The sequence below is a fragment of the Rhamphochromis sp. 'chilingali' genome, assembly GCF_963969265.1.
Source record: "Rhamphochromis sp. 'chilingali' genome assembly, chromosome: 18".
NCBI classification, from domain to species: domain Eukaryota; kingdom Metazoa; phylum Chordata; class Actinopteri; order Cichliformes; family Cichlidae; genus Rhamphochromis; species Rhamphochromis sp. 'chilingali'.
In genome coordinates, this window is record NC_137945.1 from 3,101,315 (window position 1) to 3,120,381 (window position 19,067).

Consider the following 19,067-nt stretch of genomic DNA (forward strand, 5'->3'; position numbering starts at 1 on the left):
GCCGTGTGCAGAGGATGCCCAGCATTGTCCATAATGTCCATCAGTTTCTTTAGTGTCCTTTTCTCTGCCACTGTCACCAGAGTGTCCAGCTTCATGCCGACCACAGAGCTAGCCTTCCTGATCAGTTTCTCCAGCCTGGATGAGTCCTTCTTTGCTGTGCTGCTCCCCCAGCACACCACAGCATAGAAAAGTACTCCAGCAACCACCGACTGGTAAAACATCCTCAGGAGCTTCCTGCAGATGTTAAAAGACCTCAGCCTCCTGAGGAAGTACAGTCGGCTTTGGGCTTTTTTATACAGGTGCTCTGTGTTGCATGACCAGTCCAGTTTGTTGTCCACCCACAGCCTGAGGTACTTGTATGTGGTGACCACCTCCACCTCCTCCCCCTCTATCTGAACTGGACCTGTGGACCTGCTCTGGACCTCCCAAAGTCCATAACCAAATAAACAAGAACAGCTTGTTATAATTTAGGGTCAGATTTACTAACGTCTGCAGCAAATGAAAGACTTCTGGTGTTAAAAAGCTGCTGGATTTACTGGGGAGGCTCAGGGTCAGCTTGTGACTCAAAGGTTATGGCATATGTATTTTTAAGTGTTTCACTTTCAGAAGAAGATTTAAATGAGCCACACAAATGTGATTTACACAAAATTTCACATAGTATATTTCTCCTAAAATGGCTTTTATTCATTGGCTCACTGATTTAGGAAGGTGTTCATCAAGCAGCAGGGTTAGACACCGTTTTGCCCTACAGTCAACATTCTCTAAGGAGAAAGAGCATGTATGGATGTAGGTTATAGGCACTACTGAGATTTTTGTTTATAAGGCAGGTAACTTTGACCAGCTAAGCCACAGTGTTACGTGTTATACAGGTTGTTATTGCTGGTTTTGACTAAGTAGTGGAAACAGGAAGAAGACTTAAACTAGCAAAACAGTCACTTGGAGGACTCAAATGGAATAGTTCAGAAGGTTAAATGAACAATGTGCAGTGGTCTGAAAATAAAGAATGTTTGAAGACAACAACAACAAATCAACTCAGGTGTAAGCGCTTCTTTAGGTAAGTCTAAGGGGGAATACATTGCTAGGAAGCAGGGTACCAGGAGGTAATGCGCACAGGAATCAAAAATTCCCCTCTTTGGTTGGCTGTAGCTCAGGTAGTAGAGCAGGTCAGCTACTGATCAGAAGGTTGGTGGTTCAATTCCTGGCTTCCCCTAGTCTGCATGCCAAATATTCTTGGGCAAGATACTAACCCCAAATTGCTCTCCAATGCATCCATCGGAGTATGAATGTGTGTGAATGTCAGTTAGAAAGCACCTAGGAAAGAAATGTGCTGGTGTGAATGGGTGAATGTACAAGTTGTATAAAGTGCGTTGAGTGCTCAGAAGAGTAGAAAAGCACAACATAAGAACCAGTCCATTTACCATTTTTCCACAGGATAACTTTTTATTAATTCTTTTATTATAAAATGAATGGGAATGAGATTTATTAAAAATGTCGTTTCCAATAGAGACCAGGCATCATGGCAGCAAAAAACACGTGCACCAAATAATAATGTAATTAAAACAAATACAATGTTCCATACATCCCAAAAGGTTGAGTCTGTTCATCTGGATGTAACGTTTTCAGTGGCATATATATATATATATAGATATATATATATAAAAATTCCCTGCTTGCCCCTGTGGGCGGTCAATCCTTCAAGCTCGGGTCCTCTACCAGAGGCCTGGGAGCTTGAGGGTCCTGCGCAGTATCTTAGCTGTTCCCAGGACTGCGCTTTTCTGGACAGAGATCTCCGATGTTGTTCCCGGGATCTGCTGGAGCCACTCGCTTAGCTTGGGAGTCACTGCACCTAGTGCTCCGATTACCACGGGGACCACCGTTACCTTCACCCTCCACATCTTCTCGAGCTCTTCTCTGAGCCCTTGGTATGTCTCGAGCTCAAAAGCTATATATACACATCCTGCCTCAGAGTGATGCTGAAAAACTAGTTCATGCATTTATTACTTCCAGGCTGGACGACTGTAATTCATTATTATCAGGAAGTCCTAAAAACTCCATGAAAAGCCTTCAGCTAATCCAAAATGCTGCAGCAAGAGTCCTGACAGGGACTAGAAAGAGAGAGCAGATTTCTCCTGTTTTGGCTTCCCTTCATTGGCTTCCTGTTAAATCCAGAATTGAACATCGAAATCCTGTTTCTCAAATACAAGGTCTTAAATAATCAGGCCCCATCTTATCTGACCTCGTAGTACCATATCACCCTATATAATTGCTCTCGCACTGCAGGCTTACTTGTTGTTCCTAGAGTATTTAAAAGTAGAAGGGGGGGGGAGAGCTTTCAGTTTTCAGGCCCCTCTTCTCTGGAACCAGCTTCCCGCTTGGATTTTAAGATAAGGCTTCAAACTTTCCTTTTTGCTAAAGCATATAGTTAGGGCTCGATCAGGTAACCCCGAATCCTCCCTTAGTTATGGTGCAATAGATGTAGACTGCTGGGGATTCCCGTGATGCATTGAGTTTTTCCTTTTCAGTCACCTTTCTCACTCACTATGTATTAATAGACCTCTCTGTATTGAATCATATCTGTTATTAACCTCTGTCTCTCTTCCACAGCATGTCTATGTCCTGTCTTCCTTCTCTCAACCCAACCAATCACAGCAGATGGCCCCGCCCCTCCCTGAGCCTGGTTCTGCCAGAGGTTTCTTCCTGTTAAAAGGGAGTTTTTCCTTCCCACTGTCGCCAAAGTGCTTGCTCATAGGGGGTCATATGATTGTTGGGTTTTTTCTCTGGATGTATTATTGTAGGGCCTACCATAAAATATAAAGCGCCTTGAGGCGACTCTTGTTGTGATTTGGTGCTATAAAAATAAAATTGAATTGAACGTCAACTGGTCTGAAACAGTTTAGTGTTCATGGACTCTAACTAGAATAACATTTTTGGCCATTAACAATGCTAAAAGAAACATGATCTTTACTCATACTTTCCTAACCCTAACCTTCAAACAATCAATCTGAATCTTAACTCAAATCTCAAACTACTTGTTGTGAGACCATCTCTTTATTTTTCACACCAAAGTGTTTTATAAAACAAACTTTACAGAGAGTTCATCAAATATAACTAATGGTTTAACAGAATGAGGATTTGACAATACAAACTTAAAATCAACAAGAAAACAGCTGCAGAACATGGATCAAAATGCATCCAATAACAAACAACATGTGGACGTCAAAGATACAGTAAATAAACTAAAGGTTACACTGACTCACTGCTGTATCTTCTGGTACAAACCAGTTGACAGATTTAGTTCATACTGGAAGCTTTAAGAGCAACTCGTGTGACATTATTTGGAGTTTGGGAAGAAACACTTTTAAGAGCACAGATTACCACAGCATAAGAAGATTAAATAGAAAAACAATTAAAATTTTACTGAGGTAACAGATAAAATAAATACAGTGGAACCCCGACTCACGAATACCCCGTTTAACGAAAAATTCAAGTTATGAAGGCACTGAACGACAATATTTCTGCCCGTGTTACGGCAAAATGCCCGGGTAACGAAATCCACTGGCTCTGATTGGCTGAGCCTACAATGCCCACAATGCCTTCCGAATCATGTGACAACCCCTTGGGTTCCGTACTTGCGCTTCGCTGTTCCACTTGAACGACGTATTGTTGTTCTAGTTAGCAATTAGTCTATAGCCTATCGTTCAGCATCGCCTCACTCAAAATGCGCAATGGGTGCTTCGACTTACGAAAATTTTCGACTTACAAAAGACCCTTGGGAACAAATTAATTTCGTAAGTTGTGGTTCCACTGTACATACAAATACATAGAAAGAAGTTAGATTTGGAAAAAAGCAAGAAAGTTATAATGAAAAAAAAATATACACATGTATATACAGTTGCCTGGCGCTATAACATGGTTCACTTTTCCTGGTCTGATTTTTTTGTGTGCAAATTTGCATGTTTTTTTATTTATTTAATTTTTTTTAACAGCGGATTATGTTCTGGGTACTGATTGTAGACCACTGTGACTCAAGGTCTTAAATAATCAGACCTTGAGTCACAGTGGTCTGCCGTGTCTCCTGTCAAATTTACATAAATCTTCGATCGCTAGTAGTGCGACTGTGAGATGCTGTACTGTCTGTTTGTAAGTTTTTGTCATGGTCCCCATGTCTGCCTGGCGGACCCAGGTTGGCTACATATGTTTCTGGTTCTCCCTCACGCTCACCATGTGTCGCCTGGGCGGAGCTCATTGCAGGCTTCCGATCCTGCCCTTTGCACCTGTGGCTCATCACTTCACCAGCGTCCACTACTTAAGGCAGTGGCTGGAAACATCTCATGGTTGGACTATTGAGTAACCTCGGTTGTAAGCTTCCGTACCCTAGTTTCAAGTTGTTTCTTCGTTTTATCTTTCTGGATTAACCGCTTGTTCCTGTGCGCAGGATTCTCTTTCCCTTAAAACCCTGGGCGAGTGGAGTTGCTGGTGTGTTGTGTTTTGGAACTGTGTGACGATTTCCTCATGTGTAAAGAGGCCCTATTTCTGGACGTCCCCTGTGCCCCTCTGGATCCCCCCCCCCCCTCTCTCACCTATATATAGTTGCACCTGGTGTTGTGTGTTAATAAAAGGAACTGCATTTAGCTTCCCTTGTCTGCGCATGAGTCCATCCCGCCTCGTGACAGTTTTCTTCCCAAAAAACACAATGTTGATGAAATGTTTTGCACCATCAAAGGCATCTGTGAGTGCCTGTGGTTTCATTCTATAATACTGGACGTCTTTTTCTACGAAGGTTTGAACTTTCACAAGAGAAGTGTGAAAATTGTCCATGTCTGTCTGACAAAAATGTATGAAGTGTGTAGTGGGGTGTTTTACAGTCTTAAAACATCTATAATCTATAATAATTGTAAAAAATAAAGTTGGATACTTTGCGGATTTCACCTATCGTGGGTTATTTTTAGAACATAACTCCTGCGATAAATGACCACTGTATGTAAAATTGCTGCTTGGTATTTTGTTTGAAAATGCTTTATGAAGTTATTATTATCCACATCTGCAGTTTTCATGCAATATCAGTTTGGTAAAAAACACATTCCTATAACTTTTATAATACAATAAAAAGTACAACTACTACACACTACTGTGTACTAAGGGAACAAAGATTAAAATGTGACAGGGATAAAAAGCACTAATATCGCTCAAAGGAAAATAAACTTTATGTTTATCTCCATACTACCTAAATTTAACATTCAGTGTGTTTACTGCAGGTCCAGAAATCAGAGCTACCTCATCAGATCCAAGTGTGACATCAGCTGACACTCTCTACAGGAGACTCCACCTGAACTCTGTGGAGCCTGATCTCAAGGTGTTTAAGTCTGACCCTGAAACCAGAAGAGGATCTTTCTGTCTCTGCAGATTCATTGTGATCCAGCGATGGGAATAATTTCATGACCACGCTGATGTTTGCACAGAGCAGATAATGAAGTGAATGTTTTTGCACATTGGTAACAGTGAAACAGTTTATTTGCAGCGTGGGATCGTTTGTGTGTGGTGTATGAACTGAGATTTCTGAAGGTCTTGTCACACTGGTCACAGCTGAAGTTCCCTTTAACGTGTGTACGTTCATGTGTTTTACAATGAGCTGATTGTGAGAAGCTTTTGTCACAGTGTCTGCACTTGTATGGTTTCTCTCTTGTGTGGACTCGTTTATGCAGGTTTAGGTCACCTGCAGTAGTGAAGCCTCTCCCACATTCGTTGCAGTAGTTCATTTTGCCTCCAGTGTGTCTAAGTTGATGTTTTCTTAGGCTCCCACGATTACTGAAAGTTCTTCCACAAAGGTCACAAAGAAACTCTTTCCCACCACCACAGTGCTCACAGGGTTGAGAACTGGATCCATCTGTGTCGCTCTGCTTCTAAACAAAGACACAAACACAGTGTAAGTCAGGGAATCCTTCCAACATTTTTATTCTGAACGTCGCCTGAAATAAAGAGCAGCCTAATTACATTTTACTGTTTACATTATAACACTCAGCTTACTGGGCGAAGTTAGAAATAAAATGATTAAACAATGCTGTGTTTTATGTACACATTGCTATGTGCTCATTAAAGAGTTGGCACTCCATGTAGTGATGGTCAAAACCTTCATTCAGCACTATGAATTATTGCGACTGACATGCTGAGTTGCGGAGGGTTCTGCAAACATGCTTACACATCACACTGGTTAAAGTCAGGGAGATACTTTTGCTTGACCAAGGGAGACCGAACATGTCCTGAGCTTAGATAATAACTAGAAACGGTATGCTGAAAATTGCTAGATAATTTTAAATGCAGCAAAGATAGGTTGGGGAGGTGACTTTTCGTTCTCCATCTTATTCCAGGAAGAGGGATGATACAAGACGAGGTCAAACATGAATGAGGTGCAAGAGGAGAACCAGCCAGGAGAAGCCAGAAGAAAATAGTCATAACAATACATTTTTCTTTTAGCATAAAACTGCGCGGCCCTCCTCTAAGGGCATCCTTTGTGAGAAAACAGACCGCTGATTTCACATCAATGTTCAGCACTGTAACTTTTAATTTCAACTGCTGAAGCAAATTAAATCTTTTAAAAGAATAGACGCTCTGACATACATTATCAGTAAGCAGTCTCTGTTACTGTCAGTGGCTTCATCCATCTGCAGAGAAAAGTGTTTATCATGCACCTTATCATTAGGCTGTTCCACTATGTCCTCTGACATGTAATAATAATAATAATAATAATAATAATAATAATAATAATAATAATAATAAATGTGTACTTTATTGATCCCTGTGGGGAAATTACTCTCTCTGCATTTGACCCATTCACTCAGTGAAGCCGTGGGCAGCCACTAAGGAGGTGCACCAGGGAGCAGTGTGTAGGGACGGTATCTTGCTCAGGGGTACCTCAGGGTAGCTGTTCAGGGGATTTGAATGTCGGACCTTCTGATCATGGGGTTCTACTAGAGCTGGGCGACAGAACGATAACGATATGTATTGCGAAATAACTTTTTCTCGATAGAAAAATTAAACTATTGCGATAGACCTCATCTCTCTTGTCCTCTTAACAATAAAATAAATAAATAAATAAATAAAAAAAAATAAAAAATAAAAAATAAAAAAAAGAACAGCCAATCCAAATTAAGTAGTGCAGAGCCGAACCAATCACAGCTGCAGCGTCACATCACGTGACTTATTACGTACAGCACAAGTGCCAAGCCACACACGTGTATTTGTTTGGGAAGCAGCCAGCCGCCGTGCCGCCCGGGTAATGGAGGAAATGAGTGTGCCGACTGGAAAAATCAACCGAGCGTGACCGAAGGTTACCGAAGAGAAAACAGATGATGGTTCCAATGCCGGAGAGATTGTCGAACGGAAGAGCCATAGAAGCTCCATAGTGTGAAGGTATTTCGGCTATTTCAAGTCTGACAAAAACAGAGTAGCGTGCACTGTAAATTGTGCCGAAAGCAAGTCTGGAAATACAATAAAGAGGTGCAGCTCAGTCTGACTGGAAGCGCTAATTCGTCATTCGGCTTTTGTCAGACTAAAGTAACTGTTACAACTGTTTGAAAAGCTCAGCTATACAACAAGGAGAGATTGAGAATTTCCTTTTAGTTCTCAGTTTATTTGATATTGACAAAAGTTAGTCAGTTTTGTCTGTTCTTCTGTAAAACAAACTAAGATTTATTTTTAGAATTAATATTTTGTTTCTAAGTGGAATTGACAGTTTAGTCTGTTTCGTTTGTTCTATTTTGAAACTTAAACGCTTTAGCGGCTGCCTTTTGTGTAGTTTGCAATATTTGCCTTTATTTATCTGAAAAAGTCTCATGTTCCTTAAGTACATCTACCCTGTTGAACTTATTATGGGAAATAAATATTTAAATCAAAACAAGCTGCTGATTATGTCTGTGAAGGTTCTCAGTCATCCAGGTCATCGTAGTCAAAGGAGCTTGCAAAGAAAAGCGTCTGGACTTCTTTAAAGAAGTCCAGACGCTTTTCTTTGCAAGCTCCTTTGACCAAGCTGCTGATTATTTCACATTTTACTTGTGAGCAACGGCACATTTAAATCTTACAAATATAGTTATTTGGCTTATATCGTGATAGATATCGTGATCGCCTGAAATGAAAAAAACATATCGTGATATGAAAAAAATCTCATATCGCCCAGCTCTAGGCTCTACCTACTGAGCTTTCCCTGCCCCCATATCATAAATATGCTGATGCTATTAATTCCTCCGCAATTGCGTGTGGCTTTTTTACACTGTGCCACTTGGTAGGCAACTTTATAAGAGCAGAGGTAAGCATTTGCTGGCACGGATGCAGCTTTATTAAAAAGACACTGCTAAGGACAACTATTCACAAATTTTTGTTTAAAAAAAGTAAACTGACTTGTCTTTGTGCTGTGGATGTTTTGTCTCCAAGTGGCATTTAGCTTGTTTGGCTTTAAACTGTCCTCATTATCCACCATTGTAAAGGTGAAGACAAAGGTAAGATAGGCTTCATCAAATTTCTACTCTTTGGCTTGAAAGAGATTGGTTTGAAAACATATTTGGTGATGCTTCTGTTCTCTACTATGCTAGCAGTGCCTTTTTTTTTTAATTTATACCCACCCGCAATGGCTCTACTCTACCTCAGCACTCAAAGAGCTTTTTACAACATGCCTCATATACGATAGAAATGATATAAATTTTGCCAACGATAGAGATTTTGACTATATCGCTCTATCGCGATAGTGCATGTTGATGATGTCACCAAGCTGCGCCTGTTTTGGTCGAAAGCATCGCAGCGGCTACAACCATCATCATCTGCAATTTATCATTATTTCATCTGCGCTTCCTCCACTTCCGTAACATTGATTCATTAATGTTGAATTCTCTCGCAGCTGCTCTATTCCCATGTTGTTGCAGTATATTAATAACTAACCTCGTATTGTGGATGAATGATCTCAGTTGTTCTCCTGACTGAAGTTTGGCCCGTGTATAGCATCCTGCTATGTGATTGCATTGATATTAAAATTAGTTCAAAAAAATGCTTCAAATGAATTGCAACTCTAAATCCGATTATGGATACAAAGTAACAGTGATCATTGTTTTTAGATAGATGACTTATGTTCTTTACTGACACTTGCCAAATTCCAGCAGAAATGGCAAATGTAACATGGGCCTGTATATGGTACAAAGTGGATACTGTGTCTACAGAGAATTAGTTATTCAGTGTTTTTGTAAGGATCATGGAAGCAAACCTCTGAACTGAAATTCAAGTGTGATAAATCCAAACAGTCCAGGGTAAAATAAAAATATAAATACATACCTCACAGTAACTGCACTTGTAGAGTTTCTTTCTGGTGTGGAGCTGTTGGTGGACTCTGAGGGATCGTGGAGATTTAAAAGCCTTATCACACAGGTCACATTTATAAAGTTTCTCCTCAGCGTGTGTAAACATGTGTTGTTTTAAGCTGTTGTATGTCATAAACAGTTTGCCACACTGATCACAGTAGCACACGTCATTTTTGGTGTGAATGCGTAGGTGTTTATTTCGGCTCTGTTTGCCGCTGAAGTGTCTTCCACAAATTCCACAACCGTACGCCTTAATTCCAGAGTGGGTAACTTGATGAAGCCGTAAATAGCTACTGTAAGGAAAATCTTTACCACACTGATCACAGGTGTACGGTTTAACTCCACTGTGGATTAACTGGTGTCTTTTTAGGTTTCCAGCCTGGGTAAAAGTCTTTCCACACAAGTCACAGTTGTATGGTCTCTCCCCAGTGTGGATGCGTCGATGTTTTGTCAAATACTCAGCAAGTATAAAAGATTTTCCACACAAGTCACAGCTGAATGGTCTCTCCCCAATGTGTCTAAGCCGATGTGTTTTTAGTGAATCCTTTCGAGAAAAATCTTTCCCACACTCATCACAGCTGTACGCTTTAACACCACTGTGGATGATTTGGTGTGTTTTTAAGTGTCCAGCCTGGGTATAAGATTTTTCACACAACTCACAGCTGTAAGATTTAACTCCACTGTGGATGGATTGGTGTGTTTTTAGGCCTCTAGGACGGGTAAAATCCTTCCCACACTCGTCACAGCTGTATGTTTTCTCTCCCTTTCTTCTGTGAGGTTTGTCGGCCTCCTGAGAGCGCTGACTTCTCGCTCCATGTTGGTCCTGCAGTGACAGAGATACAAACAGAGGCAGTGAGTGAAATGCAGTCGTGGAACAAACTCAACCTTCCAACTTCCTCCATTAGTGGAGTCAAAGATGTCACTAAACACACTGCAGTCAAGTCAAGACAGATTTCTTTGTATAGAACATTTAAAAGACATCAAGTGTCAGCGAAAGTGTTGAACAGAGAGATAATCTAAGGAAATAAAAAAAATAAATGAGGTAAAGACAATACTACAAGATTCATTATGCCAATTTACTGTTTATAAGGTTGGGGAAACCTGCAGTCAGCTGAGACTGAAGAAGTCACTTGGATGAGTGACGAAACGTTTCTCCCACAAAACGCTACGTGCAGATGAACAGAATCAACTTTTGGAGCAATAACTTGGTTATGGCGTTCCATGTTTGTCCTGCTGGAGTCAACTTTACACCCTCTTCACCTAGGGTCTTGCCTGGTATAATAGACCCCATTCTCTATCGAGCATAGAGCATGCTCCTGTGCTGCCATGATTAGTGCCTCTGTGCTGTCTTTCAGTCCAGCTTTGTCCAGCCACTGGTAGGACTTCTGGATGTCAGCCACTTCCTCTATCTGCTGGTGGTACATACCGTGCAGGGGCCTGTCCTCCCATTATGGTTCCTCCTCTTCCTTGGATTTCTGCTGCCCGAGGAACTCACTGAGCATGCGTTTAAAAAAAAAAACAACTCAGTTTTTGGTGATTCGAAACGCCGTTTACGTGTGGACGAAACAGCTGCGTTTTCCAAAATACCCGTGTAGGTGCGGACGCAGCGTAAAAGAGTTAGTAGTTTATTTTACTACTACCTGTAATTTATTGCAGATTACTTGTATTTGCTTAATTGTTTACTAAATGTTTGAGGTGTGAAACAAACCACAATGGAGCAAAATATGGGCGTGTGTGGTTGGAGGGTGTTTGTTCACGCGCGAGAAGGGGGGGGCGCGAACATTTTTCTTGTAAAACAAGGGGGGCCCAGCAAAAAAGTTTGGGAATCACTGCTCTACAGGGTACACTCCTATATGTGCCAGACATGGGCTCCTTCAATTCATGGTCCTACACAGATTACATACCTCAAGTTAGCAAGATTCGATACAGGAGCTGCCCCCTGTGTAACAGACTGCCATGTGTGTGCATGTGTGCTGATAAAATATGATCTTTGTGCTTTCTTGTAACTTCTGTGGTTTTTGTTTGTGAACGTAGATTCTCTATTTATGGAGGAGCCCAGGATGGAAAAGATAAAGCTGCTGTTAACAACCAGCTGTGCACACAGTTTCAATAACAGCGTAACTGAGATATTTTTCTCACCTTTTGTGTTAAAGTCATCGTTTCCTCTGTAGTGGCTGAGCTGAGTCCAAATGGCTGAAATTAGCTGCTCCACCAGACTCTTCTCCTCCCGTTACTCAGCTGGGACACAAAAAAAAGTATAGATATGTATTTTATCCCTGACAAAAAGAAGCAGACCAAAATCTTATATCCCAATATAAGACATTCCTCATCCTGATAACAATATATATCCAAAATAGTGCATTTTCTTTAAATTCTGTAAATGTCGGGCAACTTGACTTTTGTGAAGTGTTTTCAGCTGAGCATTGTGTACATGGAGTTGAGTGTTTTGACCAATGCATGAAACTAGATATTTTTAGACATCATTTATTACATGGCATACTGTGGGGAACAGCCGGTTCTAATGTTTGAGTCTAAGGTTCATTTTGAGCACCTGACGGTTGTTTCTTGTATTTTGCAAACTGGTGTTGCTTGTGAACCTTGTGTGATACCCACCAACGTGTGATCACATTTTTGTGAATTCGTTTATGTTTAAGCAAGTGACATTTTCATTTGAAAATGCCCTAAATTAACTAGTTTTAATAGGAGACCTGATAACTAGTCCGGGATATTTGTAGCATATGATTCATTTTTGAACCAGTAGGTGGCAGTGTGAGACCATGGTTTGGCCTGTTGTTAGCAGTCAGAAGTCTATGATCCGCACGGTTTTCTCATAATGGTGGAGTATTCAGGAACGACATGCCACGTCTCCCTGTCTGATCATGTTTGTCCTGCTTGCCGGCCAGCATCGTGCCAGAAATATAAAGTAAAAGCAGTCACACCCGATATATTTCATAGATTAGTTATAAAAGTCGGAAACTGAAAGCGCACAACATTGCGTAGTATAATACATTAGATTTTTGTAAGTATTTGTTTACGGCTTTAGCAGCATGCTATGGGTAGCACATTAGTTTGGATCGCACACCCCCAACATTCTGTAATGTTACTGTTCGGCTCCATCATGTATTGTTTTAGTCGCTTTTTCTGCCATAAAGCGTTTCCTTAAATTCATCACACATATTGAGATGGTGCTGATTACATAATTCTTTCAGAATATTTGGGATTTATGGATTTATCTTTTTAGCATTTGTTTTGAAGAAAGCTTGATAAGAAAACTAGGTATGTCTATGACAGTGAAATATGTTGATTCTCTTTGTCTAGCTAATAACAGAATACATATATGGAATACGGAACAGGTAAATACACTGTTGTAATACTGTACTGTAACAAAAAGTGCATACGTGTGAAACTCTGCACTCAAGTTTCAAGTACAAATTTTGACCCTATTTTTCTTCCTTTCATCTAATTGGCCAATGTCATGTCAATCACAAATTTAACTATCCAATCAGAGAATAGATGGGTTTGGCTGTCGGAGGGGTGTAAAGGTGTTGAGGACCTTTCGGACATTCTTCATTCTACCTGCACTGATATCTTGGACTCTATTGCTCCGCTCAGGACTGTGCGTGCTAAGCATTTATCAGAGCCGTTGTTGAACGAACATACGCGCTTCCCTTAGACGTGACTACAGACGCGCCGAAAGGAGATGGAAAAAGGACAGATTGCACGTTTCCCTACAGATTTTAAGGACTCGTTTTTCTGCTTACCAAGAAGCTGTAAAAGCTGCAAAGACACGGTTTGTCTCAAACTTAGTGTCAGTAAACAGTCACAGGCATCAGGTACTTTTTAATGTCCTTAACCCTTTAAGACCTACCATAGAACCAAGTCCGCCAGAGCTTATATTATATTTTTACATGTTGTAGTGCCATTTTTGGAGCATTTCAAGTTGCTATACATCAATACAACAATACAATACAACCGGGGTGGCTGTAGCTCAGGTGGCAGAGCAGGTCAGCCACTAATCAGAAGGTCGGTGGTTTGATCCCAGGCTGCCTCCTGGCTGCATGCCAAATATCCTTGGGCAAGATACTAACCCCATGTTTGCCTACTGGTGGTGGTCAGAGGGCCCGGTGGCGCCAGTGTCCGGCAGCCTCGCCTCTGTCAGTGCGCCCCAGGGTGGCTGTGGCTACAATGTAGCTGCCATCACCAGTGTGTGGATGACTGAATGTAGTGTGAAGCGCTTTGGGGTCCTTAGGGACTGAGTAAAGCGCTATACAAATGCAGGCCATTTACCATTTATAGCCCAAATTTGAATATATGCATTAATTGCATAGTAATTACATAAATTGCAATAAACTACAAAAAAGTTGAAAATCGTTTTGTTTTTTTAACATATATTTCTAGTTAGAGAAATTTAAGAGGCTTATCCCTCAAAACTGTAAATACAAAAAAGTTGCACAAAATAGTTTCCCACCAAAGATAATTTATTTTAAGTGTCTTCATAGTTTTATTTTTGAAATACACCAATTTTTATATACTGCAGGAAAAACAAAAATAAATATTATACTGCAAATTTGCAAAAAACAAAAAAAAACAAAAAAACAAACAGCATATGCATCAAAACAAACGATTTCCAGCGGTGCAATTTGACTTTAAGAATCCCAGAAACGACACAGAAAGTCATAAAATCAAACATAACTTTTAAAAACACCAGTATAGGCTTACAAGACACTGATGAAAAAAAACAAAACTACATTTTCGCGAAAATGACGCGGAAAATCACGAAAATGAGTGCTGCCCTTTTATTGTTGGACTTGTCAGCAGCTTTTGACACGGTTGACCACGACATCCTGTTATCACGGCTAGAATTTCATGCTGGCCTAAAAGGATCTGCCTCACAGTGGTTTCGGTCCTATTTGTCAGAAAGGTCTTTTTTATGTCAATATAGGCCCCCACAACTCCAAAATAGCCCCTCTTAAATACGGTGTACCTCAAGGCTCTCTTTTGGATCCTGCCCTGTTCGCACTCTATTTGTTGTTGTTGTTGTTGTTGTTGGGCTCCATCTTCTCGTGCTACAGCATTTAATTTCACTGTTTTGCTGATGATTTCCAGATTTATCTACCTTTAAAAGCAGGATCAGACCGTCCCCAGCTCTTATTACGCTGCCTTGATGATGTCAAACAGTGGTTGTCATTAAATTCTTTTAAAGCTAAATGAAAATAAAACTGAGGTTGTCATTTTTGGCAACTTTAATCATATCGACAGCACTCTGGGCACCCTTTCCTTCTATTGTAAAACACATGTAAAAAACCTCGGAGTCAACCTTGATGGTTCTTTTAAATTGAATAAGCAGGTGAGTGCAGTAGTTCAGTCCTGCTTTTTTCAGTTAAGACAGCTAGCCAAGGTAAAGCCATACCTCCCAGCTAATTATTGTGGACTTCAGGAAGCACACAGCTCCACTCCCCCCCATCATCCTGACTGACACCCCCATCACCTCTGTGGACTCATTCCGCTTCCTGGGTACCACCATCACCCAGGACCTGAAGTGGGAGCCCACCATCACCTCCGTCATTAAGAAAGCCCAGCAGAGGATGTACTTCCTGAGGCAGCTGAAGAAATTCAACACGGACGATGATGCAATTCTACACTGCAATCATCGAGTCCATCCTCACCTCCTCCATCACCGTGTGGTACGCTGGAGCCACTATCAGGGACAAACAGAGACTGCAGCGTGTTGTGCGCTCTGCTGAGAAGGTGATTGGCTGCAGACTCCCATCTTTGCAGGACCTGTACACCTCCAGGACACTGCGGCGTGCAGCTCGGATCTCAGCTGACCCTTCTCACCCTGGACACAGTCTGTTTGACCTGCTCCCCTCAGGCAGGAGGCTCCGGTCCATTCGCACCAGAACCTCTCGCCATAAGAACAGTTTCTTCCCCTCTGCTGTTGGACACATGAACAATAACCATATGACTGTTCCCACCACTAACACATGACCCTACGCTGTGTCACTGCATCATTCCATGTTTGGCACTGATCACCACCTGCACTCATGTATATATCATGTATATATCTATCGACTTAGCACTTTTAATTCTTATTCTTATTTTTATTTTCATGTCTATTTAAGCTTAATTTATAACAGTATTTATAACAGTATGTTTGCACTGAAGCACCGCAGCAATTTCCTAATGTTTTAAACCCGCTCAACATTTGGCAATAAAACCCTTTCTGATTCTGATTCTAACGTCTTTGAGCGTGTTATTCACCTTTTCCTTACTGGCAGATTAGACTACTGCAATTCATTGTATTATGGTCTAGATCAGGCCACCATCCATCGTCTTCAGATGGTTCAAAATGCAGCTGCTCGACTCCTAACTGGTACCAAATGGAGAGCGCATATAACCCAAGTTTTAGCTTCTTTACACTGGCTTCCTGTCTCCTACAGGATCAAATTTAAACTTTTACCTTTTGTTTTTAAGTCACTTAATGCCCGAGCCCCTCCTTACCTGTCTGAGCTCCTCTCTGCCTATGCTCCAGGAAAAACCACGAGGTCTAGCTCAAAACTAATGCTGTCCATCCCACGGACTAACCTCGTGGTGATAGATCCTTCTCTGTGGCAGGTCCCAGACTTTGAAATAGTCTCCCCTTAAATATTAGATCTGCACAAACACTTGAGCAATTTAAATCATTACTGAAGACACATTTCTATGCCCTGGCTTTTAACACACTATGACCCAAGCATTTTGGTCTTATTTGAATTAGTTTTAGTTATTGTTTTAATTCTCTTACTGTCCTATTATTGTTTTATACAGTTATTATTGCATTACATTGTTGCTTTTTAATGCCATTTTTATATTGTTAAGCACTTTGTGCAGCATCAGCTGTTTGAAATGTGCCATATCAATAAATTTGACCTTGACAAGCTCATTGACTGAACCTCTGGACAGGTGAGGTGTTAATGGGAAGACCTGGTTAAAGATGTCACTACTGTCTTCAGTTATACACGTTTTATATTTAAAATCGATTCAGGATTTAATACCTCGATCAGAAAATTGATTATTGAAACCTACTTTAAAAAAGTCATTAATTACTAATTACTTAGTCAATATTGTATTTAAAATACTTATCTAATTACTGTGTCAGAAAAGTAACTTAATTACTAAATAAGTAATTTAACTAAATACTTCTTAAAATCCCTGTAAACCTTCAGTGGGCAAACAATAGAAATTAAACTCTTTAAATAATAAAAAAATTTTTTAAAGACGGAGACTGTACAGTACGCAGCGGTAGCATCTCTTCCACAATGTAGCCTGCAATCATTTTTTAAGCTCACCTTCAGACGCTTTCTGTGCTGCTGAAGTAAAATTAGGTTTTGCCTGCTTAGCAGGAGTTGCCGCGGTGTTATCCGTGGATGATGAACAAGGATCATAGCTTACATATTACTGTAATGTTCTGGTCTGCTTGTTTCAGAAAAGTGAAGAGACGGGAATATGTCCATTTCATAAGACAGCCACTCGCTTCAGCCGAGTCCGACATCTTCTGCTTTAGAATACGACTGTGCAGCAAACTGGCGCGGAATGACGCGCAGCTACACTACAGCGATGTTAAAGCGGCAGAGTTTACTTCTACCTTTAGAAGATAAATTATTGAAGTTAAATAATGATATTCTGCGAGTTTAATTATTTTACAATGTAACACAAGTACATTGTAAGTAACTGTAATTAAAATACCTAAAAATGAACAGTAATTAGTTACTCTACTTTTTCAGTGGAAAAATAATTTAATTATAGTAACGCATTACACCCAACACCACAATTGTGCAAGTGAAGCAAAAGGTAAGATACACGTCATCATATTTTCTACTCTTTGGCTTAGAAGGATGTTGGTTTGGAAGCATATTTGGCGATCTTCATCTTCTGCTTTAGGTTTGCACGTGAGCCTCATCAAAAACTTGCCCATTATGCTGGCAGTGTCCAAGCATTTTTTTTTTACTCATAGCGTAACATCTGGTAACATAACATCTCTATTAAGGGAGAAGTTCAAAAGTCAAAGATCTCTGTATAATTTTCAGTGCTGCCAAATGTGGATTTAATTCCTCACTGCACTGTGTGTGTCTGTTTATAGATTCAATAAAACACATGTAGTTCTCCCAAAATCCTTCCCCTTCTCATCAGACTATGCCCAACCCAAAAACAACCCCAAACTAATGAAATATGTAATTTTGAGAGTATTTTATTTGTTATATTAGCTTTTGGGATAAAACCAAGTAATATGATGATAATAAAATAATAAAAACACTAAGAATAATTTAACATTTTAGTTTCTTTACTTTAACTAAAAGAATAATAATAAAAACAAACGACCAAAATATAAGCTCCAAATTTGATCTTAGTACTGAAAATACCTTATTACTATTATTAAATTATTACTATTAGCTATGGTTGTGACTACTGTAAGGAATACATATGCAGCAGGCCCCTAATATTCCGGCCATCCTCGTAAAGGAGAAGAAAACTACAGGATCATTTAAACAACCTTGTGAGTTTAGGTGTACAGTTTCCTGAATTTACGAGGTGCACCGAAAGGTACTGTTGAATAGCGATGCCCGCACTGAACTGTACATAATGCTTTTTTAACCCTGGATGTGGCTCGGTGCTTACCTTTAAATGAGCCCACAAACTCCGTGATGAAGCTGCAACTCTTTCCAAACACAGGAAACAGATCAGGGAGCAGAGACCCACGTGGTTCACGCTGATCGCAGCTACGATCCAGGAGACAAGGGTGGGCAGATCGAAGCAGATATCGATCAGGACGTTGGTAGTGGTATATGATCGATACTTTAGTTTGTTTCTCTCCTCTAAGTTCACTACTTTACTCCCGTTTCATGAAAAAGCAGCTCTCTCTGCTCGGCTCCTCTCCTGCACACACACTGTGCTCCGCCCCCTTCTTCTTCTTCTTCTTCTTCTGCCGTATAGGGTTTACTGGCGGTTGGCAAACAGCAAAAGGGTGCATTGCCGCCACCAACTGGTGTGGAGTGCGGACCGGAATGTCAAAAAAAATAAAAAAATAAAAAATCAAATCCTCTCGAACAAATGGGTCTGCCTTAAAAACCAAAATACAGCCTGATAACTTTCACTTAAAGAGGTCGTGCGAAACAGATCAATCAAGTCCAACTTCACTTCCATACCGTCCAGCTTTTTGATCAGTTGTCTCCTTTCAATATCAAACCTCTGACAATTCAAGAAACATGTTCTATTGTTTCCTGTTCCCTACTGCAGTCACTCCCCTGTACAGTGTTTACCTATTAAAAACAAGGTGCTATTTGAACCAGTGTGTCCGAATCTCAGTCGAGATATAATCGTATCCTCTATCATGTTTCGGCCTGTACTTCTCATTTTCCCCACTTTCCTTTAGATTTTATAAAACCATCGCCCTTTCCTCTCTTCCTCCCATTGCTTTTGCCACCTTTCCTTCATTTTGTATCGTACTGTACTCTTGAGCTCCGTCCTACTCACACTAATAACCATATCTACCATTGGTCTCCTTGTTGCGACTTTTGCTGTCCTATCTGCCATTTCATTTCCTTTACCCCCACGATGCGCTGGTACCCATAAGAATGTGCCCATAAGCCCCATCATAACAAGTCTGAACAATGTTTGCTGGATCTCTATCAGAATGTCAGGTCTGCAGTCTGAGTGACAGTCTTGCAGACTGGCCAGTGAAGAGCTCGAGTC

The 19,067-nt window shown here is 40.6% G+C and overlaps 1 protein-coding gene and 1 long non-coding RNA gene across 7 annotated transcripts in view; one reads left to right on the plus strand and one right to left on the minus strand.

Moving 5' to 3' along the window:
* The window catches only part of LOC308385595, a 196,520-nt gene extending 196,193 nt beyond the window's left edge, over positions 1-327 (plus strand). Inside the window, exon 3 of the long non-coding RNA XR_013969584.1 lies at positions 81-327. This is a non-coding gene — a long non-coding RNA (uncharacterized lncRNA). The remainder of the gene's footprint in view (positions 1-80) is intronic.
* Positions 328-1,491: 1,164 nt separating this feature from the next.
* LOC308386196 (uncharacterized protein) lies at positions 1,492-18,278 on the minus strand. 6 transcript variants are annotated; one of them, XR_013969746.1, is made up of 6 exons: positions 17,994-18,278; positions 15,005-15,273; positions 11,478-11,576; positions 10,765-10,832; positions 9,313-10,161; positions 1,492-5,900 (listed from the first exon to the last, which is right to left on the minus strand). XR_013969746.1 is itself a non-coding variant. In XM_080865559.1 (5 exons), the coding sequence occupies exons 2-4, from the start codon at positions 11,493-11,495 to the stop codon at positions 8,948-8,950; spliced, it is 912 nt and encodes a 303-aa protein (XP_080721685.1). In that variant the 5' UTR covers positions 11,496-11,576; positions 17,994-18,278; the 3' UTR covers positions 1,492-5,900; positions 8,926-8,947. The 6 variants fall into 6 exon arrangements, 4 of the variants coding, with proteins under 4 accessions (XP_080721685.1, XP_080721684.1, XP_080721683.1 ...); XM_080865559.1 differs by lacking the exons at positions 10,765-10,832; positions 15,005-15,273 and adding an exon at positions 8,926-8,992; XM_080865557.1 differs by lacking the exon at positions 10,765-10,832 and having other exon boundaries at positions 1,496-5,900.
* Between the last annotated feature and the right edge of the window lie 789 nt (positions 18,279-19,067).

Coding starts and splice junctions, on each gene's coding strand:
- LOC308386196 (XM_080865556.1), bottom strand. Junction 5,901..9,312: donor ACAAGTGCAGTTACTGTGAG/GTATGTATTTAT, acceptor GTCTTTGTTTAG/AAGCAGAGCGACACAGATGG.